Source organism: Teleopsis dalmanni, chromosome 1 (assembly GCF_002237135.1).
Source record: "Teleopsis dalmanni isolate 2A chromosome 1, ASM223713v2, whole genome shotgun sequence".
Lineage (NCBI taxonomy): Eukaryota > Metazoa > Arthropoda > Insecta > Diptera > Diopsidae > Teleopsis > Teleopsis dalmanni.
Window position 1 is genome coordinate 13,278,642 of NC_051846.1, and position 22,341 is coordinate 13,300,982.

A 22,341-nucleotide genomic window follows, 5' to 3' on the forward strand; every position below is an offset into this window, starting at 1 on the left:
TAATTGTAATGTCGGTAATGGACTAAAATATTTAAATAAATTTTTTTTTAAATTTTAAGAAAAATTTTTATTATTCTTTTTTGGTTAACATTATCTTTGAATATCTGTCCATTATAATGTCTGATTACATAAAAGCACTAAATATATTAGCTGTGAAATGAAAGGATAGTTAATGAATTTAAAGCTTTAAAAGTTAAACTATTTAAATAAACTATTTTTATAATCTGAATAATATTTAAATTAAATTTTTGTTTGTTGACCTTTCTTTTTAGCCTCTACCCTAAGGTTAATGACATCCACATTGAATCAATGATGAATTTAAATTGAAATTGTTCATTGGCACTGTATTGCAGTTTATGAGTGCATCCACAAAGAACTTTCTCGAATATCACCAAATAAGTTACTAACAATTTGTATATAACTACTTAACATATTATTTATCAACCAATATTGCGTATAAAAAGAATGGTTTTTTTAATCTTTTGTTAAAATAGTTTAATATAGAAAATTATGAATAACATATACCAGACATCTGCAACGCTCTTGCAATTTGAATATAGGAGACTAATAAAGTCGTATTAGTGTCCCCTTATTTTGTTTGTTTATGTTTATATTCATTTTTTTTACCTAAAGATGGCGCAAATATTTTTTGCGCGCATTTTTTGACGTTACATTTTATTGAAAATATCGTTTTTAGACACAACTTTTGGTGCACTTAGTTCTTGTTTTATATTTTATATAAGTAGTTTAAATATGAATGAGCCTGAATTTAAGAAAAAATATCAAAAATATAAAATGCGTGTAAAAGTTTGGGAAAAGGATTTTCGAAAAAAACATGGCAGAATTCCATCGAAGGTATGTGGTAATGTGGTTTAGCGATTTATAAATAATATAAATTTTTTTTTTGTAGTATGATATACAAGAAGCACCTAGAGAAATTCGAGATTCCTATAAAATGTACTATAAACTGAAAACTTCATTTCTTGAAGACACTCTTAGTGATGTATTCACAGAGGATGGATTTGATGTGTTGGAAATATCGCAAACAGAAGAAAATAGTTTTGGTGATTTTAACGACGAAGAATTTATAAACACCGCACCAAATTTATCTGCGAGTATAAGTAAATTAGTAGATAATATTGGTAATGATACTGCATCCTTTACCAATTTACAAGAGCTACCAACACCAAACGCCATATCGAATGTAGTTAATGTAAACGAGAATCATGTTATTAAAAATTTTGAGGCTGTTGAAGAGCTCGATATTAATAAAAAAGCTTGGGGAAGAAATGTTAGTTCTACACCAAATGCTACTGCTACCAAATCGGAAAGTAAATCTTTTAAACCAAACTTGAATATGAAGCTTTTTAGTTCAAGTTCCTTTTCAAAACGAAACCCCCGCAAATCTCTCAATCGTTCAAATTTGGATACATCACTACGTTCAACTCAAAGCAATATTAGTACACCTAGCGGTCACAAACATATAGATTTGCCCGATTTGGAGACTATACTGCTGAAAAAGGCTCACGAGCAACAAGCAACTGTAGTTTCCAGTAACCAATTACTATTGTGTAAGTTAAACTATTAACGATTATTCCAAGTTATTTTATAATATTTCTAACATTTATAGCTGCCAAATCGAAAGACGCCATAAAGACTCATGTCGACGAAGGTTGGCTGCAGAGGAATTCAGCATTTATTAATACCAAATCTGAAAATGTTAACTTAAAGACTGACCAAAAAGATTTAGTTTTAAATACAACTAAGGAGAAACGTCATTATGGTTTATCAAATATAAATGTTTCAAATATTATCCAAAGCGATAAAAGCATAAATTCCTTAGAAATTTCAAACTTGAAAAAAGAGGATTCACAAATTGGAAGCACTGCTGTCGAACCTGCATTTAAAATTGTTAAACAAATGAAAACAACAGTTAAAAGCGATTCTGATTCTGTAGTTTCTGATAGTGGAGAGGAAACCGTATCACAAGAAATAAGACACATTGTAAAACGTCGCAAAATAGACCCTTCACAAGAGCAGAACATTAAAGCTTTTAAAAATCTAACAAACATATCAACAAATAAAAATAAAAATGCTGAATCAACAGAAAAAGTAAATAATTTAACTGAATGTGATGTTCCGGCAGATGATAATAAAGATGCACCTATGAAAAGTAGAATTGCAACAACAAAACGTGCAAAAAAAGTTAACAAAAATGCACAGCGAAACAGCTCACTGAATACATCAACCACAAATGACGAATCAGCAAACGATGACATAAGTACAGACCAGCAAGTACTAAGGAAAAAAAGAGCAACTACTGGGACTACATATACTAAGAATGTCCAAAATAATTCCGATACTGAGGCGAATAAGAATCGACTAAACACTTCCACTGAGTACGATTTTACAGATGACGACAAAGATGCTGACTATCAAGCACCAAAAGCCAATAGAAAAACTATTGCAGCTAAACGCACCAAAAAACCGAAAAATTCTACTGAACCAAAGGATAAAAAGATTCGTGCTTCCAAAAACAAAAAGGAAAAAACAACTGTAAAAAGAGACCGTAAGTCGATGAAAGCAAATACAAATGAGTTGGAAGCTCGCGAAACGGAAGAACAAGAGGAACAACCATTAAATCCTGACGACTTAAAATATGCACTTGCTTTGGAAAATAGTTCTATTACATCTATGCCACGCATTAAAATATCGGAATTGGATGCAGCGGACAACGTAGCGCAAAATTATATAAATACCTTTGAACATATAGCGAGTTCATCAAGAGCCGAACAAAGACCTATTGTAGATGAGAAACGTGAGGCTGCACGTAAAAAGCTGGAAGCTAAAATTGCGAGTGGAAAACTTAATGAGAATTTCGTTTCAATAAATATACAAAAGAAAACATTTGTTCGTGGCAAGAAAAATATAAACTATTCGAAATATAAAAAGAAAATGTGGAAGCATAAGAAACGAATTTCTGCGCTAACTGGTCCAGATATGGATATGGGTGGTTGTGATGGAGGTGTACTTACGTGCTTTACTTGTGGACAAACTGGCCATTTTGCACAGAATTGTAAAATAAAGTGTGACGGGTTGTTACCATTGTCAGCGCAAATAGAAGAAGATCCTTCCCCGTTTCCGACAATGGAGGAAGTAGAACATATGGCATCACAAAAAGCTATATCCGTACATAGCAGAAATATATCAAAATTACCTGCATCTAGTAATGCCGCTATATACCGAAATAAGAGTGAAGATCAAGAGGAGAATAATGCTGAAGATTTTTCGGAAAGTGATACGAACAAAGAGTGTGAAAATAGCATTGAAACAGATGAAGAATTAGAGAGTTTAGATTTACAAGATATATTAGCTGGTACGAGCGAAAAAGAACATAATAATCCAGAACAAATTTCTCCAATTAAGAAGTATGTTGGACACAAAATTCCTGAAGATTTTCTTGAAAAAGCTGGACTAATTAAAAATACAGAAAGTTCAAATTCTGTAGGTGCTTTATATGACTTAAATTCAGATGGAACTGTAAAAGACGTAACCCCTGAAGTAATAGAAGCTTTACATTTGTTTGGACACACTAATTTTCGAAAAGGTAACCAATTTGATCTCATTTATCAGTAACACAGCTAGTAAAATACATTTTAAAATTGTTTATATTAAAATTTTGTGTAGGTCAGGATCGCGCAATTATGCGTATTCTATCTGGACTCTCTACACTGGTTACACTCAGTACAGGTAGTGGAAAATCATTGTGTTATCAACTGCCCGCTTATTTGTATAGTCGACAAAAGAAATCTATTACTTTGGTTATATCACCTTTGGTATCGCTTATGGAAGATCAAGTCACAGGAGTGCCACATTTTTTACGCGCTCATTGCCTTCACACCAACCAAACCCCGCAACAACGTCTCAAGGTATTGCAGATGATAAGCAATGGGGAAATTGATATATTGCTGGTATCGCCAGAAGCAGTTGTTGCTGGTGAACGTTCCACTGGTTTTGGCTCTATTTTAAGACAACTGCCTCCGATAGCTTTTGCATGTATTGATGAAGTTCACTGTGTCTCGCAATGGAGTCATAATTTTCGACCAAGCTATTTAATGGTTTGTAAAGTTCTAAAGAATAATTTGGGTATTAAAACAGTGCTTGGCTTAACTGCAACTGCAACCAAAACGGCGCGCATGAGCATAATCGATCATTTGGGCATACCGGATCCTGAGTTTGGTATCATAAGTGACATACCACTACCAGATAACTTAGTGTTATCTGCATCAAAAGATGAAAACAAAGATAATGCATTACTTTATTTATTGAATAGCAAAAGGTGAGTTTAGATTGTGACCGGTTAATATTCTCGATAATCCATTTTATAATTTATTGTTTAGATTTGATCAGTGTCAATCCATTATTATCTACTGTACGAGACGTGATGAATGCGAACGTATTGCTGGATTTCTGAGAACTGTTATGCAGGCAAGTTTCTAAATTTTAATAAAAGTGCCAGGATTAATGCTATCTTAATAATTAATACTAATTTTCGCTTATAATTTTACTAATTGTTATCACTTCATTGGCAAGTTTTTGATAAAGTCTGCAGAATGACGTTGTAATCTTATGTATTGATTCTATCTTTCCATGTAGAACTTATTTTATTAATTTAATACAAAATGTCTAAAGGGAATATGTAACAATGTCCGTTTATTTATAATTTGTATATTTTAATTAGCTTTTCAATGTTCTCTTTCATGGCATAATCGGTACACTGGGTCGCTTAGATGATGCCATTGCCACGTTAGTCTTTGTTAAGTAAAACTGCTATGTTCTTTTGAGAGTGTGACCTGTTTGCGTTTCTGAATTTCTTCTAATGCTTTTGTATGTTTTAGTCCACAAATCGATATAAACTATATTCCTGTGGTGCTTTTCCATGTTTTATTTGCATAAAATAGAATGCAAATAAAAGCTAGAGTATTTGCCTTTGTGCTGATATAGAATATGCAATATTTTGTAGAATTGTATATATGACCGTAATTCCATATCTTAATAAATGAAAGCACCTGCAGCCATATTGATTTTGACAATCACATCATTCTGTACACCACTTTTGTTTGAATGTTATTGTTAGCACGCATTGTGGTTGTTGTCATAAAGCAGATGGATCTGCTTGTGCAGTCTGCTTTGGATATGGTAAACGGCATTTGGTTGCTGAACTCAACGAATCGCTCCAAGACGTAGAACGGTTTCTAGTCTAGTCGCATGACGGAAAGAGATACTTTTTGCTTACTAATTTCTAGACCGGCTTGTAAAAAATTTACATACAATGAATTGAGGCTACTCTGGAGGCTTATAAAGAATTTACATACAATGAATTTAGGCTACTCTGGAGGCTGACGTCCTCTAGTTTGTCTCTCTATTTTTAAACCCCTACTGACATTGACTATATTTGTAACATTATTGTTCTGAATTATAGGACCGTAAAGATGAACCAGAAAAAACAAGTAAAAATAAGAGGAAACGAGTGAATTGGCAAGCTGAACCGTATCATGCTGGCATGCCAGCATCCAGGCGTCGCACTATACAAAATGCTTTTATGAGCAATGAACTTAGAATTGTAGTAGCTACTATAGCTTTCGGAATGGGTATTAATAAGCCCGATATTCGTGCAGTGATACATTACAATATGCCGAGAAATTTCGAAAGCTACGTTCAAGAAATTGGTCGCGCTGGACGCGATGGTAAAATATCACATTGTCACCTATTTCTGGATTCTAAGGGTAACGATCAAAATGAATTACGTCGCCATATATATGCAAACTCCATAGATCGTCATGTTATAAGAAAATTATTGCAAAAAGTTTTTGTGCCTTGCGCTTGCGATAAAAATAATAAAAGGCAAGTATGCTTAAACCATATCATCTTTGTTCTCCGCTTAAATTATTATATATGACTAGATCGATTTCTTTGGCAAATGACCAGCGTATTTGTCAGGGACATGAAATTGGATTTGCTACGGAGAGCACAGTTGAAACGTTAGATATACCAGAAGAAAACATATCTACGTTATTATGTTATTTGGAATTGGATACGAGATGGAATATAAATGTGCTGAGCTCAGCTTATGTTATGGCTAAAGTAATTTCTTATGGTGGCGCGAAATATTTAAAGTAAACTTACTAGATTACTCAAAAAAAAGTGACTGTAATTAATTATTTTTTAATAGGTATGCAGCTAAAGAATGCCCACCACTTGCAATGGCCATTGCTTTAAAGATAAAGAATAAAACTTTCAAAGAAGATGAGAACATAATTAACTTTTCTGTTGTAGATATTGCTGCTGCTATTGGTTGGAATAGCGGTGTCGTGAAGTATCAGCTGAAAAACTTGGAATGGATACAAGGTTATCTTTAGCAGTTCTATAATTAATAATTTTATATTAATAGTTATGTATTTTTATTATATTCACTATTAGTAAATGGCAGATCAACGCGTTCTTCCATTAGTGTAAGTTTCTACGATCTAGGATTTCGCATTAAAGCACCAGGAGATTTTACATCTGAAGAAATCGATGACGCTTTGGATACGCTTTATAATCGTGCAGTCCAACAGGAGAAAACACAATTAATACAAGTATAATAATTTGAAGAAGCTTACATTTTAATCTGGCTGTTTATATCTCTTTTTCGCAACAGTTGCAATATGTATTCCATGGCTTGTCATCGGTATCCTATAATAGTTATGGACCTTGCGCATCAGAGAACTTTAAGCATGATCGTTCGGATCAATTGAAGGCAATTATACGCGAATATTTCCGCAATGATTATCCAAAAGATTTAAAATTAGAAACAGAGGTCGGTTTTTTATTACTTCAGAAAAGTTTGTTTTATTTAATAAAATTTTTTATTTTCAAACAGCCAAACTCTGAGCCCGATGATTACATTATAGGTGATATTAATGCGATTATCAATATGTATCCGGATAATGCTTTTAGTGGACGTAACATTGCACGCATATTTCATGGCATAGCTAGTCCAAATTATCCAGCTGTGATTTGGGGACGTTGCAAGTATTGGCGGGCTCATTCAAATAGCAACTTTAACAAAATTGTTCAATTAGCTAACGCGGTTATTGTTAAACGTCGTACTTGATATTATGTTATATTTATTTATGTTATAGAAAAATGTTGTAAAATGATAATACAATTGTTGAATATTTATATTTTTAAAAATGAGATAATATTAAAATTGATAATTAAAAAAAATAATGGTTTATTGTTGGTAAAGAATAATATTTTAAAGAATGGTTAATAGATGTCAGTATTAAAGATACTGGATAAAATTATTAAGATGGTCTTTAAGATATACTTAGGATTGGTGGCCCATTGTGTTACCCTTATACAATATGTTTTAGTAATAACTACTTCTGCTCTTGTTGCCCTGTGCTCCTCTTAGTTAAAGGTCTCCATACGACCTCGTGACTTGGGTCTTATGGAGACGATCAATTTATCATCGATTACAACATTTATTATTGCTTTTAATGTAAGTCAAAAAAGTTGAAAACAGCAACAAATATAATGACCAACGATTATTTGATTGTCTGCAGAGAAACCATATTACGTAGATGATCAATATTGTACTTATGCTGAACATTTTTTAAGTTAAATGCGTTAATGTAAACTTATATCATGTTTACATTACAAACTTTAATGGTTGAAGTCAACTTTGAGCTTAAAACTAATTACTAAAGCTGACTTCGTCATATAAAAATAGACACAACCAAAAAGTCTGACTTTTATTAAAAGTTAGTTTCATTTAATATAGTTAGTGATGTATTCTTAACTACGCCGGTAAAAATAATGCATTATTGTTAAGCATTGGGTTTAAATATGTCGAAATGAGATATTGTGTTAATTTTTGATGGGACATTCGTTTACAAAGTAAACAAATATACCAAAACTTTTAACTAACCATATATAAACGGACTCCAAATGCTTGGAGTCTACAGTTCGTATGCAAACATCTTATTACAGTACGTTTCCACTGCTTGCTTAGTAAGCTTAACTTACTAAGTTAATGTCATTGACCATACAAAGAATTTCCGTGCTTTTTTCACTTACTTTAAAATATAGTAAACAAAATTCGACCAAAATTATAACAAAATTTGTAATAAAATAAAATGTTATTAGTATTAGGGAAAAACAAAAGAATTGGAAATATGTGGACTGAGGGCGGCGACAAAAAAAACAGAAAAAAAAATGGAAAAAAACAGGGTTTATGAAAAGATGGTAGAGAGAGTTGATAGACTACTAATCAATTTTGAAGATGGAACGAGAATATTCACACGAAAGGGCCGCAACGAACGTGACGAGTCAATATATTTTTAAATTTTTAATTTTTTGTTTATTATCAATATTGTTGTAGAGTATTTTATTTTTAATTTTTTTTATATATTTATTTTTTTATTAATGTAGTGAATTTTATTTTTAATTTATAAGTTATTAGTATTATTATTATTATTAGTTCAAATAAAACTTACTAAAAATGAAATAATTCATATTTTTTTATAAATCATTGGACGTACTTTTCTATATGCAACAACTGTTCCATTCATGTTATGAACAATATAATATATATTATGCATCAAATTATTTACATGCGTGTTTTATGTTGAATTATTTTCTTCTGATAATACAAAATTTAATGTCAGCTGTTCACAATTAAAATGTAAACAAAGAAAAGCTCTTCAACTAGAAATTTTTGACACATAAAAGCTCTTTTCCATTCCTTAAGTAACAACAAAAAGCTCAATGTTTCTAAGTAAGTAAGAAACGTAGTATTAAATTTTAATAATATTATAATATTATACTATTAATATCTTCTAGATTCTATCATCGATTATAATGTGAAATTAGGTATGTTCCACTTTGAGTAACACTGTGTATATATAAGTGCGTTTCACTAGCAAATTTTCGAGTAAATGAGAGCATCTGAGAGAACGTAACATCCTTGTTGAAATTTGAAAATTCTGCACATATTTTACTCGAATCAGCTGTTTTGGTTTGATTATAAATTTTTGTATCGTTTATTTGCACGGCACTAGTATTCTCACCAGTCTTTACACAAAGCTGTTCCATGAAAATCTGTGTAAAGAGCGTAATTTGGCACTTAATTTGTGTTACGCTCTCAGTTTGTACTTTACGTGTGTTTTACTTGAATTTTACTACAAATAGCTCGTGGAACAGACCTATTATAATTTCTTTTAATATTTATCGATTATTGCACACAGTACCCAAAATTTTTTTGTATTTTTCATATGCTGGTCACTCTAAAATCCAAAGTCCATATGTCACAGTTGACATTCGTTGTCAAAAAATGAGGTGTAAATACAAACCAAAGAATTTTCATTTTTCATTCAGAAAGCAGTCGTGGTAAGAGAAACTAAGGACGGGAGTTTTTGATTTAAAAATTAGTAAATACAATATAATATGGAATATATACAAATTTTAGCGAAATTTTTGTGAAATATAATTAAATGTATATTACGTAAAAGTGATGTGTATGTTTCATAACGTATAATTTCCGTATACGGTTAAAAAGTGAATTTTTATTAAATTATAAAGTAAATATAAAAAAAATATTGTGTTCAAAGAAAAAAAAGCGATTTTAAATTTTTTGTTCATCTTTGTCTTGAATTCCTATTGACAAAGCCATTTTGTGTGCATTTGGTTTTGGCTTCTTTTTCTATTTACATTTCCGTTTGGAGGATAAAACTGATAAACTGCCCCAACGGTAAGGTGGCAGCGCAGAGTGTGCATTAAAAACAACTTTTATATATTAAGCAATTTCCTTAATAATTACTTAGCTCTTTAATTGATTTGTTTATATATTTTTGCTTACTGATTTCATATGAATTTTAAATATATTTATCTTTTCGTTCGTTGGTGATGAATCAGTTTGTGTTCTTTTTGTTTTAACATTTTGCACTCGCAACCAAAGAAACATCAACTTTTCAAACAACCTGCCCTCCCCTCAACCTCAACCTCAACGACGCTGCGTTGTTTGGGTTTTGTCAGAGTTCTGCCGTCAACACGTTAAAATTCCACCGGTGTACTTCACGTTCGTCTTGCAAACCACCACAAAGCTTAACGCTAACGCGATCGTCAAGCTGAAGCGGAAAAATTATTATTTGTGAATATTTAAAGGCAAAATTTTACGTGCACTTAAAATTCAACTCCGAATAAAAGCAACACTTCGAGGAAATTGGGAAAATAACAAAATTGGTAAGTGTTGTGAAATATCGAATAATATATAAACAATAGAATAAGGGACAAACTATTTTAATTCAATTTAAATAAAAATGCGAATCTGCCGTTTGAGAATTGTTGTCTGAGCACGTCTGCAAAAGTGTGATAATTGAGTGACTAATCACATTGAAATCGGTAATGATGACATTTTCATTAAAACTCAATAATCACTGGATCATTAGAACTTATTTTGATTGAAGCTAATAGTGTTATTATATGCTTTATCAGGTATTATTCTTCATTGCATAAAAATAATTCTTCTTCATTTTATGGGCACGTCTGCAAAAGAGTGATAATTGAGTGACTAATCACATTCAAATCGGTAATGATGACATCTTCATTAAAACTCAATAATCACTGGATCATTAGAACTTATTTTGATTGAAGCTAATAGCTTTATTATATGCTTTATCAGGTATTATTCTTCATTGCATTAGAAGAATTCTTCTTCTTCTTATGGGTACATCTGCAAAAGTGTGATAATTGAAGGACTAATCACATTGAAATCGGTAATGATGACATCTTCTTTAAAACTCAATAATCTGTAGATCATTAGAACTTATTTTGATTGAAGCTAATAGTGTTATTATATGCTTCATCAGGTATTACTCTTCATAGCATAAAAAGAATTCTTCTTCTTTTTATGGGCACGTCTGCAAAAGTGTGATAATGGAGTGACTAATCACATTAAAATCGGTAATGATGACATCTTCATTAAAATTCAATAATCTGTGGATCATTAGAACTTATTTTGATTGAAGCTAATAGTGTTATTATATGCTTTATCAGGTATTATTCTTCATTGCATTAGAAGAATTCTTCTTCTTTTTATGGGCACGTCTGCAAAAGTGTGATAATTGAGTGACTAATCACATTGAAATCGGTAATGATGACATCTTCATTAAAATTCAATAATCATTGGATCATTAGAACTTATTTTATCAGGTATTATTCAAGCGCTGACGACTACTGCGTTCAAATGCAACCTATGTGCACATGTTTTCTATTCTTTAATAGCTTGGATCTTGAAAAAATAATTTTATTTCAAAGTTCACATAAAAAACCCTAATAATGTTTAATATGTTGAGCCTTTTCCTTGTTAGTGCATCTGGGCACTTTTACTCTTTGATAGCTGAAGGGTTTCTGCAAAGTCCCACCCATCTCAGTGACTGATTTGTGTATTCCTCATAAGCTTCGTGATTATTCAACGGCTGATCACAAAAACACGTGACTAAACAAGTCAAATGAGAATTAATAGTTAATTTGTGTAGTCTGAGCATGTTAATTTTCGACTTAATTATGAGATGAATTCTGTAGGCAAGCCGTGAATATAACAATAAAACAGTAATTATAAAAATTAAAAAGAACTTTTTTAATATTTTCCTAAAAACAGATGTTTAAACTTACGAAATTGGTCGACACGGTCTATTTTTTTTTAATTTCTAATTTAAAACTTCGTTAAAATTAAGAATTATTAGCTTCAATATTCCACATTAAGAAATTGTAAAGTTAAAATTAAATTTTTAATTAAAACACATTTTATTATTCAAAAAAACTTCAAAAAGTTCATTAATTTATGTTTTCCCTTGAACTTTCGTAATGATTATTGTGGAAATTGTTTAATTACGTTTAATCGTTATAATATTTAATAATAATTTTTATATTTTCAGTCATATAAAGAAGTTTCATCAAAACTCGTTTCGCAGTTGCTTGTCATCCCTATATTTTAAATTGGTATTAAGTTTTGTTCAGAGAAGCACCCGTTTGCTGTTGTTGTAATCCCGCAGGGGTGTGTAAAGCAGATAGATTAGGTTAAGTTATACCGATGATCTAAAAGGATCCACTTAGGTCTATTGACTCAAGGTGTTACCTTAAAAGGAAAACCTTGGAGGTTTAACCTCTGACAAAGAATAAAATGCTATTTATTTGGAGGTCTTAGAATTGGTTAAGATCCGCAAAAAAGTGCGATTAGACCTATTGGCCCATTGTGTTACCATATAAGGGAAAACTCAGAGGTTCGAAAACCATATTGAACTTCTAACAAAACTCAAAGCTCCCATTATACTTAATCGGGGGTTTTGGAGTAGACCAAGATTCCCAAAAAGGAGGTCCCTAGAAGAGTCAAGCAGATAGTATAAAAGGAATTACAAGACGAATACATGGGTTAGGATGTAGATGGGTATTGGTTGTGTGTAAGGGCAGATAATTGTTTGGAAGTGGGATTGTGGAATGGGTTCAATTTTTATTGAAGTCAATAGGGTTCACAACAAAAATTTCTTTCGTTAAAACACATTTTAAACATTTTTAAATTTCTGTTAATATTGTTTATGTACATATTTTGGTAATATAAACACGGTTGCCACTTGAAAATTTTTTTCTGTACCAAAATTGGTTTAAAAAGGTACCAGTTCTGTAAAAAAAGGTCCAAAATTTTTCTATTGTCTTTTTATAAGAAAATACAATTTATATAAAATGTACAAAAAGTATAAAACAATACAATATCCACAATAAAGTTGGGTCGCCGAAAATGTACCATTTTTTGAACATTAGTACCAGAGTACCAAACGGAAAAAAAAAGTACCAATTTTGGTACTAAAGTACCATAAGTGGCAACCGTGAATATAAACAACTACGCAAAAATGTAAATCTGCAAGGAAACAGAATTTTCATACACGATATGTGAAACACCCAACAAAAAACCGCGTATCTATGAAAACCGTTTCTATCATCAAACACAAAACTTTTACCAAAACATATGTACCATTCTTGTCATAGCTTTAATAATTAATTAATTAATTGTAATTATTATATTAAGAATAGCGGTGTATTTTAAGAGTAAATGGTTTTGAAACGGCTTTATGCAGACTACATTGTTAAATAGTGGTCAGGTAATCAGACTAAAACACTATTTAAATATTCTGCTTACTTAACATAATGATGACATGAAATTTTTTGTCATCATAATGCAAGTATAGCAAAAACATATTTGACACTCATATAACACGGAACTTAACTTTGTATACAAGTTCAATAAACCACTTTCATGACTTTCAAGATGACATTATAGAAATTACATGTCGAATAGATGGGTTAGTATGTTGATGGGTAATGGTTGTGTGGGAGGGAATGGCATTATTAGGAAGTGAGATTGGATTTGGGATTGGGTGGGGTTTATCGAATATACATATATACGTATTTTAATATCTACAGGAAAGATTACTTTCCTTTATTTATTTTAAATTTCAAATGGATCACCAAGTTATTATTACTATTACGAGCATAGAGACTTCTAGAGACGTATGTATGCGTTGATATCAATGTAAATAAATTCAAAATTGACTAAAAATTAAATTTATTAAATTATAAATAGTTAAGATGATCTATAGATCAATAATTAAAATAAAGAAGAATTAAAAGGGTCGCTAACTGTTATGAAAAATTATTAATATATTTTTTGTTATGCAAAAGTGAAATACGGGGGTGGTTTGATAAGTCAGTGACTTTTTGAGTTTTCCGCGCAGTTACTCCAAATGCAACAGTGCTGCCGTCAGCTGTAATCTACCAGTGGGCAACTTCTTAATTTTGAGCAAGCTACTTCGTTCAGTTGGTGTTTGATAGTCGTTTAAAGCAGACAGTCTCGTGAAATTTTACGAAAATGGAAAAAAGCAAATTTCGCCATTTCTTTAGGTTTGGAAATCGAAAATAGTCGCAGGGGGCTAAATCTGGTGAATATGCTGGATGGGGTAGCCCAATTCGTAGATTTGGGATCGTAATGCTTAATCAGCACACGAAATTGTTGTCTGCTTTGAACGGCTATCAAACACCAACTGAACGACGTAGCTTGCTCAAAATTAGAAAGTTGCCTACTGAGAGATTACAGCTGACGGCAGCACTGTTGCATTTGGAGTAACTGCGCGGGAAATTCAAAAAGTCACTGACTTATCAAACCGCCCGCGTATTAATATTTCAATTAATTAAAAATGCTCACCGTAGCAATATTCCTTTTTAATGAATATGGATAAATACACTTTTTAATCGTAACTTTGCTTATTAGAAATTACAACGATGCGTTCTAAATGCGCCATTTGAGAAGATAAAGTATTGTTAGATAAAAAATGTTTACTATGCAAAATGCTGGTTACGATTTACGATTGAAACTGTGACTAACAATATTGAATATAAAATATATTTTTTTTTAAAAGAATAAAGAATACTTCCAACTCAAACAACTTTGTTTATAATTGTAAATGTGATTTATGGTGATATACAATATTTTGCAATACAGAATGTTTATTTTAAAGTAATTTAAACTGAAATTATTTTGTTAGCTAACATATAATATTGTATGCGTTTTTATCTACTCATATAAGGAAGCACCTAATCCATATGCAGCTCTGAAATTCCCTTATAAAAGCAACATCAAATATTTATTATTATTCCATATTTACAATAATGAATTAGTATCTGTTAAATTTTTTAAAAATAATTGATTTATAGAGTAACTATTTATGTTAAGGGAGTTTAAGCCAAAACGTTTTTCTTATTTTAATCTCTATTTAATCCTCTAACATACTTACCCTAATTAACTCCAATTATTTAGCTGAATAAAAATTATATTATGTACTATAAAACACATATCTTATCGTATGGGTGCTTGCCCTTGAAGATTAGATTGGTTGATAAAAGGTGAGATACCAATTTTCGTATCTTAGATAAAAGACTTTGGGTTTACATTATTTGATTGCAGTAAACATTGTATTTTAATTTAAAAAACTTTAGATTCTTTATCTTTTAACGCTCGTGATGCATAAGTAATGATTTTTATTAATGTTCAAATCAGAAATGAAATTTTCATATGAAATGTATATCGTCTCATTTTCTTTTTTCTTCAACTTATAGTAAAAGTTCTTCAGTTAAGCAGATAATCAACGTAATAAGTATTTTTATTCTTGTTCATATTCACATTCATAATCTTAACTGCTCATAATTACTACTCGTAACAAAAAGCCGGCAAAAGTAACGAGTTTTCTACGGGCCTCTGTAAACACTGTCATCATGTCTAGAAGCGGAAAAAATAATCTTTAAATGACGTTTCAAGCAAAAATGATTCATGCTTTGCTTTTAAGATGAAAGCGTGTATGTCCATTGATGACAGTTAATAAATACTATTAAAAACCAGTTAGCAATTCTGCAAAAAATCCGCCTTTACACTGGTGTCTGGGACTCGTTACTCAGCATTCAAAATAAGTAAAATTGTCAGTAATTATTTACTTCTTGTTGTTTTTGTTATTGTTGTGTGATGTTAATCATTGTTGATTGGGAAGTAGGTAACACAATTATATTAGAATTATTAGAAGATAAGCTCTTAATAGGCTTAAGATAACTGCTACCATTAGAAATTGACATTAGAACATTTTACGACATGTAAAGCCTTATTAAGCTTGAGTGCTAACAGATAAACAAAATTATAACAAAATAGTGTGAAATATTAGTTTTGTTTTTTGGAATATTGTAGTAACTCATATCTGTGGCTATCAGTTGATAACTGTAACATGTTTCATACTATAAACATATATCTGATCGTTCAATAAAAATATATGCACATTTCTTGATTACTTTGTATGAAATTCATTTGTTTATTGCTTGATAGTATCTAACTACTTCAATAGCCCGACCTTTTCATTAGCTTCAATTTATTAAGAGTGACACTATGTCTTTCCTCTCACAATATCTAACATTCTTACTTACTTACTTAGTTGGCCATTGCAGACGTGAGTAATCCTTGCCCGCGTTGAGTAGCCTTCGCGAATCAGCCTGACTAGTTGCTTGCTGTCGCCAGTTGAGCGTCCTTCCATCGAATATGCAGACGTCCTCTACCGCGTTTAAGATGATTTGATATGATTTTTGTATAAAATCACAATCAGGTGTTGTTTAAGCAATTTCTTCTTGAATTTCACATAGATGGAAATCCATACTACACAACTATTAAAGTTCTATCACCATGTTACATTCGTCAATCCATAACATCTTATCATAAACACAAAAGAAATGAAGCACAAATTCTACCGATCTCATAGTAATCTATTTTTTAAACCGCTTTCATCTATTATCTCTGAAGTATAAAGAACACTACTTAGGATAACTCCGTTTAAGTCTAGGTATGGCCATGTATTACAGTTACATATGAAATATAAATATGTCTATGAGGATTTAGATCTCATGACGAGTTCCATTTGCGCATATGTCACATAACATATACATTATTAAACCGAAAAGTATCCCAATTGTAACTCAGTTTATCGAGGTAGCAGTACGTCTAAATTTTAGTAAAGTTAAATTGAATAAGATCATGTTATTCATTGCCTTAAGTGCATTCGATTTGAAATTCCATCATTTATGGTGATTTACATATTAACACTCCACTAACGTAATAGTTAGAGTGTTGTTTCTCTTGCTGAATTCCTTGAAACTAGTGGGATACTACTCAAGGTTATTCCATTGCACAGCATTTAATTTTTTAACACTAAAGGGCCAAGGTTATTCTATCAACAACAAATTTTTTAACACTAAAGTTATAAAATTACTGTATAATATAGCCATAGATTAGGTAGACTTGAAGTGGTAACCTTGTGGACTAGAACCCACTTAAACAAAAATAATGGTATATTGATACCTTTATTGAGACACCGTTCATACGCGAGTCCTGAACAAAAATCTTAAAGGTGAATTCATAAGTAGCCTGATAAGTTTATCAACTTAACTATGTCTTTAATTTTAAACAATCACAGGTCTTTTAAGTTAAAAGGGATTAAAAAGGGAAAGATTAAAAAATATTTCTCCTAGCTAATGATGGTCATTGATACATGAGGTAGATTATAGTTTTCTGTTCATCCGCAGAGACACAATTCGGACAAAAGTCATTAGGTAATAGACCAAGTTTTACTTAACGAAAGTATCTCTGAGAATTTGCATTCAGATATTCAGAAGTAGATAAACTCAGTTGTAAGTGACTTTAGCTGCTTTATGGATTCATAAGTGAATCAACCATAATTTTTGACTGGGATATCTCGGTGTAGTTTTATCAAAATTCTTTTAAAGACATACACAATGATGGATTAAACAGACATTCGAGGAACGGAAATCATAGAGTGGAGAGGTATACAATGTCGTAAATATATATGATACTCGTAGCTGTATTGAATATGCTTTTGAAGAAGGAGTGTTCTAGAATTATGAATACAATGGTGGTATTGAACAGATACTTGAGAAAGGGATCTTAAAGAGTATAGATGGTTTTTTGTGAGTGAGCGGTTAATTTACAGAAAATGCTTTTATATTGTATAAAATTTAAGTATACGAGTATATATACTCAACATATTTTGTAAAATATTTAATTAAATTATAATGACAATCACCTGCCCTTAAATAAAGTTTCCCTAATTAAATTCATTACAATCTGCTCCCTTATCGCCTGCAGTGAATAAAAATCATTCAATTGTCAACGTGAACATGGAAGCTATTTATATTCTATAATAATGTACTGACATGATAATTGTTTATAAAGCGCATATCACTTTATGTAATTAAATTGTGTGCATATTCCTTTTATATATTATATTACTTAGTATAATTCACTGCTCTACTGGCCATTTTTCATCCTTTTTTCCTGCACACCACAAAGAGAAAATGTCTGCGAAATTCCATGAAACCATTTTCGCTGTTGGAGCTTGTTTGCCAATTATATAAAAGGTCAATAAAGTGCACGTCCCTCATCTCTCAAATGCCGTAATCATTGTCATTGTTAACTGGAAATACCAGTTCATTGTTGTTGTTGCTGCTGACCTCTATTGATGGGAATTAGTACTCAATTTTTGTGAAGTAACAATTCAAATTTATTTTAAAAAAATATAAAAAAAAAATCAATAAACGCCTCTGCTTTCTCAAAGTCCCTATGAGTCCTGATGAACCAGAATACGGATATTAAAAAAAAAAAATTAATATTGTTCTCAACGGGAGAAAATTGTTATCTTCATTTTTGTTGAATATACTTTATATTATTAATATATTGTATTTATATTTACTGTGTGGAGGCGAAAAATATTTTCAATTTAGTTGCTTCAGTAAAATAATGGCAGCAACCTATAAAATTATTTACTAGAAGTAAATAAATTGGCTTCAAATTCTTGATAATTTATGCAAACAAGCGCAACAGTGCGGTCATGGCAACTTCATAAATATGTAATATTAGTAATTAATTTTATTAAGCTAATATTACACAAATCTAATTATAACAAACAATGCATAATGTTATTTTCATTTATATTTTCTATTTACATACATTTACTTCTATATAAAAGCTTCATCAGAAAAGAAAAAAAAACAATTTGTGGTTTGGCATATCATTACTCGTCTATATTTAATATCTATATGGTAATCTATATAATGTCCGATTAAACTAATTTTATAGTAATTCTCTAATAATCTTCTACAAATTACAAATCAATATTGGGATAATCATTTATATTATTATGCCAGAAAAATGTTTTTGCCATATTTTGTGCCAATTTTATTATGCACACTTAAGTATCGATTCGACACTAAAGAGACATTTATTTTAAGTGAGACTTTAGTACCCAATATCAAACACTTAAAGGTTTCTTAACTGAATTGAACAATGTAAAATTAGCCCTTAATGTGAATTTTTTTAAATATGAAGTAAAAATAAAGATATAAATTTAAATATATGTAGTAAAATGGCGAAAAATCGCTAATAGAGGTATATGAAAGTTATCTAATGGCCTGCCACTGTAACCAACCAACTAACCAAAATTATACTAAAAATACTAACAGTTTTCTCACTAAGTAAAAAAATAGTCGTAGTGTTTTGATGAGCCATAAACCAGAAAGAGTTAGAACTCGATCTAAAGACATTAGCCTTTAAGATGTTAGTATAGATGATTTTTTGAAAGTAACTTTTCAATCCGCTTATCAGTCATTTATTTGTACTTATTCGAATTTTAACTACAATAATAGTTAAACAATAATTTCCCGCTTATCCAGACCTCATGCTTATCCAGAAAATATAACAACTAAAGCATATTTTATAATTACAGTCTATTGTATCCATAATTTTATGGAGAAACTCGACTAATAATGAATAACTTAAGTTGGTTCCATACATCACGGATAAAAACTAATCTGCTGTGAAAGTTAAGTATAAATTATATGCATCTACTGAGCTTTGAAATTGTTGAAGTACTTCGATAAAAATTATTATTTCTTTTACAATAAAAACATCTAGATCTAAGTCACAAAATTGAAATGATCGTTTTTTGCTACGAAAAAATAAAAAATCTACTTAGAAATAAGTTATAATGGGTCGCTATATTGTAGAATAAGTGTGTTTGTTATAATTTCGGTTCTCTGGGCTGTCGCTGTTATTCTATTAAAAAAACATTTCAATTTTAAAAATAAAAAATATTTCTAATAAAAAAAATTTATTAAAAATCTTTTTTAAAATTTCGTCTTCAATCTTGACATAACAATTTTCGTAGAACTTTGCGAATTTAATGCTTTTCCATTCCAGTCACTGTTACTTTTTCTCCGAAGGCATTTTTCATTCAACCTATACACCTTATCGTGATTATTTTCTTCTTAGTTCTATCATCAGTTGTTGGTAAAATATTTAGTATATGGTCTATCTTCGATACTTTTATAATACGACCAGCCTATTTTAATCTCTGTTTCTTCATGTAATCAATTATGGTATATATTATATCTTTTTTTATTAACCTATACATTTTCTGCATGATTTTTCTTTCAAAACTGCTTTTTAGTTTCTTGTTACTTTATGTACCTACATAAAGGTTAGTTTAGCTTGGATTGGAGGATTCACACACCAAAGTCATTTTGAGCACAAATTATAGCCACGATACCACTGACTACATAAACAAAGGCTTTATTAGGGTTTTGTAGGCTTTTCTGTACTTAGTTTATAGGTTTCTCAAGCATATAATAGAACTGGCCGATCTTATTGATGTTTGGTATTAAAAAAACTTTTATTTTTTTTTTTTAAAGATTTTGATTTGTATACTTTTCAATATCCTTTAGATGTAAATTCTTAACAATCTTGCAGTCAAAAAAATTTAAACTACATCAGATGATTGGAGTCCTTATCGAAGGTTACCTATAACTTTCTTAGTAACTATAAATGTATATAAATGTTTTTTTTTTTGTTTTTCAAAATATTAAATATACATTAATGGAATAAAAACAATTTTATTGCCATTTTAAAATAATCAATCATTAGTTTGGTATAGTTTGATATTAGTTTGAAGAAATTAATTATGTACTTAAACTTTATTGAGCTCTCACTGAACACTTGAAAAACTGACATAATTCATTTATTGTTTATTGCCACAAATGCATTACAAATCTTACCGAATCTAGTACATTTATATGGATACATATATATATATTTTTTATATACATAATGTTATAACCAATGTCTTTCATTTTTTGTTCTCGATACTTGCATTTTCAAAGCTCTTTCTGTTTGCATTTTGACCCAAATTTAAGTAGCTCTAGTCATTGTTGTTGTTCTATTTTTCTAATTTTCTGATTTTCTAATTTTCTATCTTTTTACTTTTTTCACAAACAGATGCATTTCATACCAGTACATACATACGTACATTTTCTACTAAATTATTTATTTTGTCTGATAATAATAATTACATTTACTTTACTTTTCACTGTTGAGTTGAGTTTCTCCATAAAATCTTTTGTTTTCAAATTTCATTTTCAAATTTATAAATTGACTTTAGTTTTTGTGGTTGCATTTATTCAAAACTTGCGGTTTTTAGTTAAGATTACATATGTTACTTACCATACGATTCTTGATATCTATGAAAGCAAATAATTCATGTACATAAATAAAATATTTTTGACAGTATAATTTCAGTAGATAAGTACTTAATGCCATAGTGATAGCTTCAGAAAAATGTAGTATTTTATCACGAAATTCGCAAAATAATGTTATCTCCTTTCTGCCATAAACGAACTTTAATAAATAGGATTTTTCTATCATTTTGCATACGTTCTGACAGTTTTGCTAAGTACATATGAATTTGAAGTTGTATCTCAAGTGTCAACTGAATATCTGAATATCAAGTGCAAATCAAGTGTAATTGTGAGATAGTTAGAAATGTTGCTGTGAATAAATTCCATTTGTGACTAATTATAAAATCTCTTCTTTGCATTATTCAAAGGTGCTCGGATTCACAATCTTGTTAAGTAAAAGTGGGTCATGTTTACTGCAGTAATTTAGATCGGCTTTTATTTTATTACTATTTTCACAGAAAGTAGGTCTTTGCAATTAGTTTCTTTCTTAGTGCAATTTATATTTTTTAGTTTTGCAGTAACGTACGTGTATCTCATCAGCAATTAAATTACAATTTTTTTTCTAATAATAATTAAATTTAAAATATAAATTTAATTATCAATGTCCTCTCCCAAAAAGTGTGTACATGAAGTTTAATTCGAATAGCTCAATAATTGAGGGACTAATTTGGAATGAAACAGACAGACAAGGGTCTGTTCGTCTAGAGTTTAAGATATTTCCGTTAATGTGTTACAAAAATGTTAAAAAACCTAATATACCGTTTTTAAACTTTTTTGTGTCATAATGATAACATTATAACATTATAACCAACATAACCAACATTTAACAAAGTTCAAAATTTTCGTATAAATTTAATTCAATTGAATACGATTTTATTATTTACATATATTTTACCATTTAAAGTTCCTTTTTTAATATAAAGAAATGTACGAATAATTATCGGAAATAGCTGATAATTCCGTAGCAACACCAAACTAATCTCATTAAAATGACAGTATATATTACTTAAGATGTATGTGTTCTCAGCCATTTTCGGGAGATAGTTCATTCTAATGTCAGGGATAAGGTTCAGTCCATTAAAACTGGTAGCTACAAAGAAGTTAAGTCATGTTTTTGAGAGAGTGGGTCAG

The 22,341-nt window shown here is 30.3% G+C and overlaps 2 protein-coding genes across 4 annotated transcripts in view; both read left to right on the plus strand.

The window, feature by feature from the left end:
- Positions 1 to 678: 678 nt before the first annotated feature.
- LOC119674573 lies at positions 679 to 7,194 on the plus strand. The gene is given in 11 exon segments (XM_038085720.1): positions 679 to 855; positions 911 to 1,571; positions 1,631 to 3,607; positions 3,688 to 4,339; positions 4,401 to 4,488; positions 5,483 to 5,930; positions 5,933 to 6,176; positions 6,233 to 6,408; positions 6,481 to 6,638; positions 6,701 to 6,859; positions 6,923 to 7,194. Coding segments are annotated over 11 exon segments (4,899 nt in total). The 5' UTR covers positions 679 to 753; the 3' UTR covers positions 7,157 to 7,194.
- Positions 7,195 to 9,460: 2,266 nt separating this feature from the next.
- The window catches only part of LOC119667020 (zinc transporter 1), a 43,988-nt gene continuing 31,107 nt past the window's right edge, over positions 9,461 to 22,341 (plus strand). Inside the window, exons 1-2 of one of the 3 annotated variants that reach the window (XM_038076316.1) lie at positions 9,461 to 9,476; positions 9,961 to 10,287. The gene's annotated coding sequence lies outside the window, so the exon portion shown is untranslated. Of the gene's footprint in view, positions 9,477 to 9,619; positions 9,797 to 9,960; positions 10,288 to 22,341 lie in introns of those variants that run through there. The other 2 variants (XM_038076309.1, XM_038076321.1) reach the window with 2 other exon arrangements.